General features: G+C 37.2%; 2 protein-coding genes across 6 annotated transcripts in view; one reads left to right on the top strand and one right to left on the bottom strand.

Annotated features, from left to right (window-relative positions):
• Positions 1-10145, bottom strand: part of C11H4orf33 (chromosome 11 C4orf33 homolog) — a 31097-nt gene extending 20952 nt beyond the window's left edge. For 2 of the 4 annotated variants that reach the window (XM_058550065.1, XM_058550062.1), the window contains exons 1-3: positions 9243-9368; positions 6338-6476; positions 678-867 (exon numbers count right to left, since the gene is read on the bottom strand). In XM_058550065.1, the coding sequence (XP_058406048.1) occupies positions 678-858 (181 nt within the window). In that variant the 5' untranslated portion in view covers positions 859-867; positions 6338-6476; positions 9243-9368. Of the gene's footprint in view, positions 1-677; positions 868-6337; positions 6547-9242; positions 9369-10025 lie in introns of those variants that run through there. The other 2 variants (XM_058550063.1, XM_058550064.1) reach the window with 2 other exon arrangements.
• A 333-nt stretch (positions 10146-10478) lies between these two features.
• Positions 10479-12152, top strand: part of SCLT1 (sodium channel and clathrin linker 1) — a 169962-nt gene continuing 168288 nt past the window's right edge. For both annotated transcript variants that reach the window (XR_009221541.1, XM_058550061.1), the window contains exon 1: positions 10479-10975. Coding sequence is in view for 1 of the 2 variants with exons in the window: in XM_058550061.1 (XP_058406044.1) it covers positions 10942-10975 (34 nt within the window). In the remaining variant the exon portion in view is untranslated. The remainder of the gene's footprint in view (positions 10976-12152) is intronic.

Raw genomic sequence — 12152 nt, 5'->3', positions numbered from 1 at the left:
ATCTAAAATGAAAATGGGCTGAATATGATAGCCCAATTCATGAGTACCCTGAAAACTTATAGAAAGGGTTTGAACTTTATTTTAGGGATAATAATGGTTTGTGATCTGGGGAATGGCATCATAAAGAGTATTTCAGAAAGATACATTTGGTAGCTTAATTAGGATACAGTAAAAGGGGATCATATAGCAAACCTGAAACAGTGTAATTTCATGGCATGTCTTTCAGCCTTCCTTTGATATGTGAGATTACTTCCCAGTATAAAATAAAAACTACATTTCATGTTGAAGTTGATGGTGTTTCTATAATAAGTAAAATACCCCAAAACTTCCATAAAGTAGGTTTATAAGGTTAAAGTGGCAATTTTAAGATACTTAAAGACAAAGCAGGAATGCTGAACTCTTCTTAAAATAGGTAACAGAAGTAAAGGAAGGAAATATGGCAGTAATTTAAAAGTCTGGAATTGTAATTGCCATTTTTCACTGTTCTAGTTATATAGTTGAAGACACGTAGGTAATGGTGAAAAAGTCAGAATGAGAGATTCGTAGGAAATATCAGAAACTGCACATGTCAGTTGCTCAGAAGCACTCACTTCCTAAAGCAAGATAAAATAATAGTTCTATGAGAGGTTATTATAAAAAGATTTATGTTTGCAATAAAATACAGTCCTTCCACTTACCTTCATAATCCCACAGTTCATTGAAAGGCTTTCCTGGTTCTCCAAGTGGAGCTGGAGGGTCATTGAAAAATGGAGCACTAACTTCCATCATCACTCCTCTGTCACCTGGGTTCAGCCTGACAAACACTGGCTCATGCTTCACTGGAAAACCATCCCAAGTATGTTCAATTTTAAAATCCATCTGAAGACTCTAAAGGAAAAAGACATATTAAAACAAACTCTTTTAACAATACACAACTGTTTCCTGTAGTTAGAAATGAAATGAAAATTTCAATGCCACATAGGCAGGAAGGCAGCAGAGTGACAAGAACATGATCTGAGAGTCAAAAGGACATTTGCATTATGGCAAATCACAGACACTGAGTTCTATTGTAAAACAGGTAGTTGGATCCTAAAAGCTTTAAGACTTTAGGTCTAGATCCAGCTTGAGTTATCTTGTAAAGAGTGTATCAAAATCATTTTTAAAAACTGTAATTAAGTCCACTGCAGAAATTATTCATGTCCTTAACAACTACGAGCACTATGAGTCTATATATGTCATCCTTTGTCTTTTATCGTAAAATGTGCAGGTGTCTGAATTACTGGATCCCCAGTGAATCAAGATCTTTATAATAAAATTCAATTTGATTTAAAAAAAAAAACCTCTATAAATCAGCAGAAGCATTGCTGTTAACACCTGTTCTTTTGGATAAAACTCTTTTCTCTTGGGGATGGGAGTAGGGAGGCCTCTAACCATTGAAGGTTAGTAGAGTTTAATAGTGTCTTCCTTGGTCTCAGAGCACAGATTTTCTTAGCCTTTTCAATTTTTGATATTTCAAGTGTTAAATGACCACTTGCTTGGTTAATCCCTTCTCTCCAGTTGAAAAATGGAAACAATCTGCTATCACTTAAACTTTAAGATAGACTATCTTTTTTTTTGTGAGGGAGATCAGCCCTGAGCTAACATCCGTGCTAATCCTCCTCTTTTTGCTGAGGAAGACTGGCTCTGAGCTAACATCTATTGCCAATCCTCCTCCTTTTTTTCTCCCCCAAAGCCCCAGTAGATAGTTGTATGTCATACTTGCACATCCTTCTAGTTGCTGTATGTGGGACGCGGCCTCAGCACGGCCAGAGAAGCGGTGCGTTGGTGCGCGCCCGGGACCGAACCCGGGCTGCCAGTAGCGGAGCGCACGCACTTAACCGCCAAGCCACGGGGCCGGCCCCAAAGATAGACTATCTTTGACATAAGCATTATTTGCATTTTAAATTGTATTCCTAAGGATTAAATGGAAGGACATAGTATTATATTAATAAAATTATATTTTGTTGAACACTATGGATCAGGCATTTTATAAACATTATTTCATTTAATTTCACAACAAACTTGCAGAGGAACTATTACTATTATCCTCATTACAAATGAAGAAACAGACTTGTCCAAGGTCACATGGCTGGCAAATCAAGAAATTGAACCAATGGCAGCCATGTTTTTCCAGATGAAGATATTTCAGGAAGCTGCAAGAAAATGAAAACTTTATTTTAGAAGCGGTGGATTCCCCAAATTATACTAGATCCTTATGTCTTATCCAAAAGATAATTTTGATTAGTAAATGATGATATTTCCAGACTGTAATTTCCCTTATCTGAAGTCTTTGAATGCATTTCCTTGCTTTGTATGTGATTTTTAACCACAATAAAGTTATTAAATTTTGAATAAATCTACTTCAGTGAATATGTACTGAGTACCTACTATATGCCAAGCATTAGGAGATCCAAATATATGAGCTCTGTATCACATAGGAATCCTAGATCTCTGAAAACCTTTTTCTAAAGTATGTAGTTTTTTCCTGATTTTCACTACATACTAACAAATTTTAATAGATAACCTCCAAAATTAAAAAAATAGTTCTGATATTGCAACCTATGTGCAAGTGATAGCATTTTAGAAGAGGATATGTTCAGCAATTTATATTCTTCATTATTGAAATAAGCTCAGTGAGTGATAACACTATATAAATTGATTCTGATTTATGTGAAATTTAGTCCTGATTTGCATGCAATAAAATACCTCAATAATAATTTTTTTTTTAGCTAAAATATCAAGACAGATTCTTCAAAAAAAAATGTATAACCCTCTACCCCAAATTTTGGTACTAGTAAGTACCCTCTTGCAGCATATAGGAAGAAATAAGAATAAATCAAGATGTTAGAAATGCTGATTAAATCTGATTCTGACACCAATATGCTGAGAGAATATGCTATTCTCCTAACACGGAGCTTCAGAATTCTTGTTAATTCTGGCAAAATATAGCTCAGCAACTAGGAAGTTTTGGCAGATTCACTCATTCTCCACACAACCATCATATCTGCAAAAATGCTGCACACATTAAACGGGTCCCTATCCTAGTCAATGGGTTTCCACTAGGGAATTTTCAACTTTCAGCTCTTTCAGGCAGTCATCTCTATGTCTAAATGGAATTAAACCATATCTAGTGATATGCTCCTAAAAGTGGCTTCTCACGTCCATGCACACATGGTGGGTCTCATAGTCAGAGTGATGTATACTTTTTGGTTTCAAATTACTTCAAAATGTAATCTTTCCTGGAAGATAAGAAGAAATAAAAGATAAAAGCAGAGCAACTCTTGTTGAGAGTATAAGGTAGCAGTACCCCAAGTGTTTCTACTGGTTCCTTCTGCCTTTTCCCCTGAGATTTCTTTGAGCATTGTTTGAAAATTACTGCAAGAAATATTGACCAGACTTCCACTAGCAGGGAGGCGTGCCATGGCTGACATGTCCAAGGGCAGAATATAATTTTGGCTTTAATTGCATAAAATGACCTTAGCTTCTTATCAGAACAACAAATTTATCAATTTCCTTAAAGAACACTCATGTCAATCTAAGTGTGCATAATGTTTATAACAAAATTAACCTAAGAAGTATAGTCCTGCCCACTAGTTTACAATCTAATCTAAAGATAACATGGACCTAGACACAGACAACAGAGTCTCCTTTCAACTCCCTAGGGATACTTATGACTCTCTCCCGGGGCTTAACCCCCACCACCTTTCAATTTCTTTGTTTGGACATGTGCTCATATGAAGTAGAGACAATTCAATTGTCAATGTCCTTCACGACCTGGGCAGTGTGCATCCCTGAAGCTCTCCACTCCCTGTCATTCTCTATTGCAGGTACACTGCTCCATTTTGATTCACAGCACTTACACCGAGTGACATATTTGTTTATTGTCTCCCTGTCCCCAAGTAGAATGCCTGTAAGTGATAGGAACTCATTATTTATTTGTTGAGTGAATAATTGTTCTAGTCTCTGGATCTAAAATTTCATGATTCTAAGGTTTTGTGCAGGAGAAATCAACCGTGTTAATGGTATCATCATCTCTTTCAATACTACATACCAAAACAATGGCAAATAACAAAGATGACATATCCTAGCTAGAAATTTCCTTTCAATTTAGTTTATCAAAGGTTTATTAGCCACTCACTTTGTTTCACGCACCATAACATGCTCTGGGGAAATAAAATATAAGAAGTCTATGGGGAGTTGGGGATGATTCTCATGTAGCACATCAGCCAGGGCTCATGTAGCTAACTAACCAGGTCCATTATCAACTGGTTCATTTTGATGTACAATATTAAAGTTGGATTCCTATACCAAACTAAGTTTTAAATGAATAGAAGATTTAAACATATAGGGGGCAGCCCAGTGGCGTAGTGGTTAAGTTCACGTACCCTGCTTTGAAGACCTAGGGTTTGCAGGTTCAGATCCCCGCACACCGCTTGTCAAGCCACGCTGTGGTGGCATCCCACATATAAAATAGAGGAAGATTGGTGCAGATGTTAGCTCAGGGCCAATCTTCCTCACCAAAAACAAACAAACAAATAAAAAGATTTAAACACATAAATCAAGAAAGAAAAAAAAAGGATTTTTAAAGATGATCTTATAGCAGAGTAGCCTTTTAAAATATAACCCCAAACCCAGAAGACATAAAAGATCGATACATTTGTCTACATAAAAATAACAAAATTAAAAGCAGAAGTCTGCCTACCCCCACCAAAAAAAGACCACCACTACAAAATCAAACGATAGTGTGGGAAAAAATATCTGAAACTCATATTTAGACAAATAATTAATTCTTTAATGTTTAAAAGTCTCCTAGAAATCAATAAGGAAAAGACCAACATCCCAACAGAAGAATGGACAAAGATATGAACAGCCAGCTCACAGAAAGAAAATGCAAAATCTACAACCTCACTTATAATGATAGAAATGCAAACTAAAACAACAATAAACTACTATTTTTCACTTAGATTGTCAAGGATCAGAAAGTTTGATAACATGCTATGATAACGAGGACACTGAAAAACAATCACATTTTGCTGTTGGAGCATAACTGGCACAGCCTCTGTCAAGAGCAAACTCTCAATATTTATCAAAATAAAAAATGCAAATATCCTTTGACTCAACAATTCTAGTTCTAGGAGTTATTATACCTGCAAATGTTCAAAATGACATAAGTATAAAGATTTCACTGCAACATTGTTTAGAATAACAAAATATTGTAAGTAACTTACAATACTCATCAGTAGAAGACTGGTAGAGAAATTATGCTATACTATACAATGAAATACTACATAGCTGTTAAAGAGTGAGGCAGCTCTATACATACTTCTAAAGTATATGAAGTGAAAAAAAGCAAGGTGGAAAACGTATGCATTTATTCAATAAAAAGGAAGACTATTTGCTTATATGCTTGTGAATGCATACAGTATTTCAGGAAGCATATACAAGAAACCAGTGGTTGCCTCTCCGGAGCGAATTATCTGCCTGAAATAGGGGAAGAAGGGACACTTACTTTTAACTGTATCTTTTTTTTTTTTTTTAACCTATTTGAATTTTATGCTATGATAGACATGCACTACTATTCAAAAATAAATGAATAATTTAAAAATAGTTTTTAAAGTCCAATTTAAGGCTAGGTCTCAAAGAGTATGATGTCCACCTCTTCTCTCCTTTATATTATATATGGTGTGCTTCTAAAAAGTCAGAATGAATATCAGGAATATTGTTGAAGGAATATATTCATTCAAGTGATCACTATTCTATCATCGAATTTTAATGTTGCCTCTTTATACTTTCTTAAAAAAATGTTTATTGTTCACCTGTATTTTTTCACATTTTAACCTCTATTCTTCACATTACTCTTTCATCAAAAAAAGTCAAAAAATAATTTTTTTGTACCTGCACAATGGAAAGACCTTTAAAAGGAAATGAAGGAAGAAAAAGGAGACAGAACCCGGGAGCATTAAGAGCCTCCCAAAGGAAAAAAATTGCACAAAGGTTAAAAGAAGTAAGTTACAGAAGAGGTGTTTTTTCAACAGAATGTTTTGCAATGAAAGTGTCCAAATTCCTGTATTCATGAAATTTTCTTTAGTTTCTCTACAAGAATTATTTCTTTTCAGTTTGCATCCTTTCCCCACCCCCACTTCCACCCATTTATAAGAGAAACGGAGAAATGAGGAACTCAGCCCGAAAGTGAGAATAGCTGTGCAGCAGCAGGAGGCAGCTGAAAAGTAAGTTACCAGAGAAAAACCAAACGACAAGCCTGGCCGAAGGTACAAGGAATGAGAGAGTGGAGAAAGCGTAACAAGAAGAGAACACAGACCGGCAAGGTCTTCTCAGTACAGCAGTTGCTGGCTCCTTTCTGCCGAGGTCACTGGAGCGGGCTCAGCCTTAGGCTCCGCCCAGCTGCCCACAGGTTCTGGCGGAGGGATTTAGACTGCTGCAGAGACACCTGACTTTTCCTGGAAAGAAAAATGTTGAAGGACCACCGATGAACATCTGAAGACTTTTAATCACTCCACTGAAGTTTTTCTAGGAGGAGAATGAAGGGTAACTCAGCAATATAAATACTGTGCAACAATTTGAAAATTAACTGTAGATCCTTAAGACTACAATAGAACATGTACAGCAATAATTCACTTAATGCAATGAAAGGCTAACTGGCTATATAAGCAAAAAGTGTAAATTATATTATACTAGCTGTAAATTATATTACCCTAGCTGTAAATTATATTACACTACTGGGAGGCGGTTAACGACTGTGATGCTGGGACCAGAGTGCCTGGATTCAAATCCCAATTCAGGCACTTTCCAACTGTGATCATCAGCCAGTTACTGTAAAAAGGATTTTAAAATATCACCTACCTTAAAAGGTTTTCGTGAGGGTTAAATGAATATACATATATATATATCGCATTTAGAACAGTGCCTGGCACATAGTAAGTACTCAAAAAAGATTAGCTCATTATTAAAGTATATAGGTTTGCCTAAAAAAAAAATTCTGTTTAAATTGTTATAATTACATGTTTCCAAAGCTGTTTTCTTATACAAAACTAGACTATGAGACAGGATAGTCTAACTGACCCCTTGAGATCACAAAGTTTGGTTAAGTGTTCTCGAGATATACAACATGGTTCTGGTTGGTTCGGTCTTAACTAGCCTGGCAGTTCCAGCATTTATCAACCTATTTTCCTTCATTTAGTATCTCTTTCACCCGACAGTGTGGACTAATCATTTCTACATAAGATTAGATATAAATTCATAACATAATCATGTGTAAAGTTTTGAACTTCTCAAGAAAAGGTAATAATTTACAGAACTACAATATTTCCAAATAATAGAATCACACTGTATTTTGGTTGCTGGGAGTTACCAAAACTTCTATAGGATCTGTGCATTTAATTCAGCAAGGAGTCACTGCACCTGAACTTCGTAGCTACTTTGAGAATAGTGTGCACATTCTACATCTTTAAGTTACCACCATTTTCTTCCAATATGCAAGAGCAGATATTACATTGGTGTGTTGCCATTATTCAAATATTTTCAGGTAAAGTATTAAGTGAAACCACATTAAGTTGCAGAAAATTGGCAATTTCACATGGTTCAGCCTAAATATATTCTGCTTACAACATACTTTTAGAAACTTCCTTGCGGGAAAAACAGCTTTTGTGTTTGTTTTACCAAAATGATTATTTTTGGTTTATAAAAATCACTTTTGGTGAGAGAGGGAAATGGGGAGTTGTTGTTCAATAGGTATAGAGTTTCAGTCATGCAAGATGAAAGAGTTCTAGAGACCTGCTGTACAACAATGTGCATATAATTAACAATACTGTCTTGTACGCTTAAAAATTTAAGACAGTAGATTACATATGTGTTTTTTTCACTATAAAAATTATAACAGGGGGCCGGCCCCGTGACATAGCGGTTAAGTGCGCGTGAGCTCCTCGGCTGGCAGAGGGGGTTCGGATTCCGGGGACGCACCTACGCACTGCTTGTCAGGCCATGCCGTGGCAGCATCCCACATAAAATGGAGGAAGATGGGCACGGATGTTAGCCCACGGCCAGTCTTCCTCGGCAAAAAGAGAAGGATTGGCATGGATGTTATCGCAGGGCTGATCTTCCTCACACACAAAAAAACTATAATAATAAAAAAAGACAAGCTTAAAAATAGAGCTCCAGTTTCTAGGCCATGCTTCTCTTGACTGGTAAAATAAACACAATTATTAAGAGTTTTTAAAAATCACTTTTTTTATGGCATTTAATTATATCAGAAAATGTTAAGTACAGTTTTGACCCTACCTTAAATTTCCAACTTTGTATTCTTCATGATCCTTTCCACATAGTACTGGGGGCTCAAGGTCAATTTATTGAAGACATTCATTTTAGTGAAATCTATCAATTTTCAAGGGTTATCTTTACTGTAGAAATATATCTAATATAAAAATATGAAATAGTGGCTAGAAAACGGTTAAACACAGACTAAGACTTTTTTCTCTCACTTCTCATTCCTTATACTCAATTACACTAATAGATACCTTCCATGCACATTCACTGAATTCTTTAAATACATTTAACTTAAATTAATTAAATTAATTCCTTCATCAGATATTTATTGAGTCCTTATTGGGTTCCAGGTACTACGATGGAGCCTGGAGACAAACTACAAAAACCACATGATAGAGACTGCAGGAAGAAGCATGAAGTACTAAGGAAGTACCTACCTTGGGGGAGTGGGTAGAGAATACAAGGGAAGCTTTAAAATCGAGAAACACTAGAGGGGATACTTTAAGTGGAATCATAAAAATTTTGTTTCTTAAAGATGAAAATTATTTTGAAAATACTCCATTGAAATTCAAAAATTCAACGAGTAAAATCTTGTAACCAAAAAAAAAAAAAAACCCAATCCCCAAAACTATAGTTTATATTGAACTTGACCATATAAGCCAAATAATTCAAGTACAGAGATAAAAATTCCAATTTGAGATATTTAATTTATACAATGCAAAGACCACTCATCATTTATATCCAGAAGGTAATTTGTGCTTTTGCCAACACCAATATATCCTATCAACTTTTAGTGTAAATGTAGAGTTAACGTTTATAAGTACTTGTTTGATGCCAAGTTAAATCACAATATGACAATATACAAGGTTCAAACATAGAAGAAGGTACCAGCAAGTCCCTGGGGACTCAGTGAGAAGTTCTTGAAGAAAAAGTCATACACTGACCTTGTAAAAATAGTTGGAGCTTGCACATTCAATTTTTCCTTCCAACAAGTTTTTGTGTTAACTTCATGGTCACTAAAAACAAGATCAAGTTCAATCATCACTGACTCAAAGCTAAATTAAATTTTTTTATGGTTATTAGATATACCTCCATATTTAACAGCCAGTCTTTGGAGGAAGAGACCATCTCATTCTTAATAGTGAGTATGGAGAAAGCCCGTAACAGAACTTTAAATACCTAACTGGACAGAGTTGGACCCATTTCTAAAATTTCTTAATACATTCTGCTAACATTACTTCATTTATATAACATTATGAGTACAGGACAACAAAACTTAAACATAAAGAGAAAGCCAAATCAAGCTATATCTGTGACATGTCTGTTTAGTGAAACTACTTCAATCCATAAAAACATATAATCTATTTAAAAACACTAAAACAAGTGGCTAGCTTCAAGTTAACATTTTTATTGCTAGCACTGAAATTTCCTCCAATGTTAACTGTTTTTAAAAAAAAATAAGATTTAAATCCAGACAAAATCAATTTTTTAAAATGGGAATTGTTATCCATCCATAAATGTAAAGTTTTGCCTAATTTTTTCTTGCAAAAAATATAGCTTTTGTTTTTCCTTCTTTTTGAGGAAGCAAAGTTATCTTTAAAGAAATACCTGCTGAATTTGCAGGATCTTTGGAGTACTTCTACTCACATGACTTATTGCCACACAGTCAAATATTTAAACAACAACTGTCTCCCTTCTCGAAAGACCCACGAGGGGCAGGACCGTACTTAGCTTCTGGAGATTACCAAATCCACACTCAGAAATCCTCCAGGACAGCCTTGGTGGTGGATTCTGAAGACGCCAGTCTGGGTTCTGCCCCTAGCCACACAAACCTTACATCCTTTTCACCTACCAGGGGGGTCTCTCAGTCCAGGAGTGCTAGGTATCAAAGATACTGGGGGCATTTAAAACATGTATTTAATCCCTACCTACGTTTAGATTTTTCGGGTTTCTTTAAAAAAAAAAAAGGCGCATGGCTGCCACCATGTCCGCCGCCACTCTGGCGGCTCAGACCGCTGTCATCCAGGCTCGCACAGCTCCGCCCATCGCTTGACAGATAGCCAATGGCGTGCGAGGACTCTAGGAAGCGCGATGACGTAAGCGCTGACGCCAGCGTGATGACGCAGGCGGCGTCACCGTCTCCAAGGAGCGGTCCAGGGCACCGGTTTCAAAGTCGCAGGGCGGGCCGAGTGGACTTCCGCTCTTGGCCCCGGGCTTCCCGGCTGTCGTGGAGTCGCCCCCAGCTCCGTGAAGGACGCCGCCACCAGGCTGCCCGCCGGCTTCCTCTGCGCTCTCCTAAGTGGCCCGACACGACCCCGAGTGACCCGCGGGACGCCTGTATCCACTCGCGTCCCCGTCCCACCCGACTGGGATTTGGGTGATCGTGGATCAGAATTCACTTGGCAGGTCCCCAGCAAACCTGAAATCTGAAGTCTCTTGCCTGAGCGAGGGAGTCGGCTGGGACTCGGGAGAAGGAGGCGCGGCGGAGCTGTTGACGCGGCGTGAGTGGGATGCCGATTACACCGTTCGAGTGCTTGACAACCTCCGGAGCGTTGCGTTAGTTTTGTTTTCCCGCACAGCAAGCTCTGTGTCTTTTTGAAGAAAGTAAAGGTGGTGAAAGCTCCAAACTAAAATTGTATCGAAATGGCCACAGAAATCGACTTTCTGAGAGATCAAAGTAAGCTCCTTATTTCTTTATCGAGAATTTTTATATGTGATGTTTAGTGTCGTCATCGTTGATCAACTAATATTTTTTGAATGCCTGTTGGTTGCATGGAAATTTGTAAAAACTTAAAGAAGTTAGCTGCAGAAAAAGCTTGGTGGCATATATGAGGATGTGTATATACTTTAACCAGAGCTGTTTGTAAGTACTTGTAGGTTCCTTAAGCGTGTTACATGGGACTCTGCTAGACACTAAATATGTTTGTTATGCTCCTCGCGTGCTCTGGATAAATTAGAGGACTAATGGCAAGGAAGAGTTTCCAAGCCTGCAGTTAGAACACAGCTCTGGCCATTTGTTCAAAAGATGTTTATTGAGCGCCTCCTGTTTCTGTTATGTGCCAGGGGCTAAACAAACATAGCTACTACAAAGATGAAGAGGATGGTTCTACTCTCCAAGAATTTAATTTGAGGAGGGAAACATAAATTCCATAAATCACTGAAGTAGCAGCAACTGCTGACTCTTTTGCCTCGGTTTCCTCATAGGGTTGTCGGAATGATTAAATGAGTATTAAAATATGTAAAGGATTTAGAATAGTTTCTGACGTATAGTGCTAAACAAGTATTACCTGTTACAAGATTATTATTAACTATGGTCAAGGAAGGTGCTGTTTGGGCTGAAACTTGAAGTACTAATATAAATTTACTAGATAAAGAACTTTGTAGGCATCCCAAATAGAATAGTATTTGTAGCATTGAGAGGATTAGGAATATGCTTTGTTCAAGACTTGCAGGAAGGTTGGCTTGAGTGGAATATGGTTTATTTATGTAGGCAAATGGCAGGTGTAGCTGAAAGGGAAGAACAGGACTAGATGATGAGGGGCCTTGTCTGCTATGTGGTTAAGGAGTTTGGACCATTGCACAGATTATAGGAACCACTGGAAGGAATTCAGTTGAGTGACATGATCAAATTGTGATTTGGAAAGTCCGGTATGGCTGTTAGGAGGAATGTGCATTACAGCAGAGTGCAGTTAGATGACTATTGTTATCATCCTGGTAAAAAGTGAACTAAGGTAGGTATAATGAGATTGGAGATTAGGGGATCTGAATGAAAGGTAGAGGGCAACTTCAGTTTTTGGCTTGAGCAACAGGAAAGTTAGGAAAAAAGTGGTAAGTTCCATTTTGGAAACATTATA

Source organism: Diceros bicornis, chromosome 11, assembly GCF_020826845.1.
Source record: "Diceros bicornis minor isolate mBicDic1 chromosome 11, mDicBic1.mat.cur, whole genome shotgun sequence".
NCBI lineage: Eukaryota > Metazoa > Chordata > Mammalia > Perissodactyla > Rhinocerotidae > Diceros > Diceros bicornis.
Note: the sequence above shows the minus strand (reverse complement) of the source record. Positions and strands in the feature narration are given on the sequence as shown.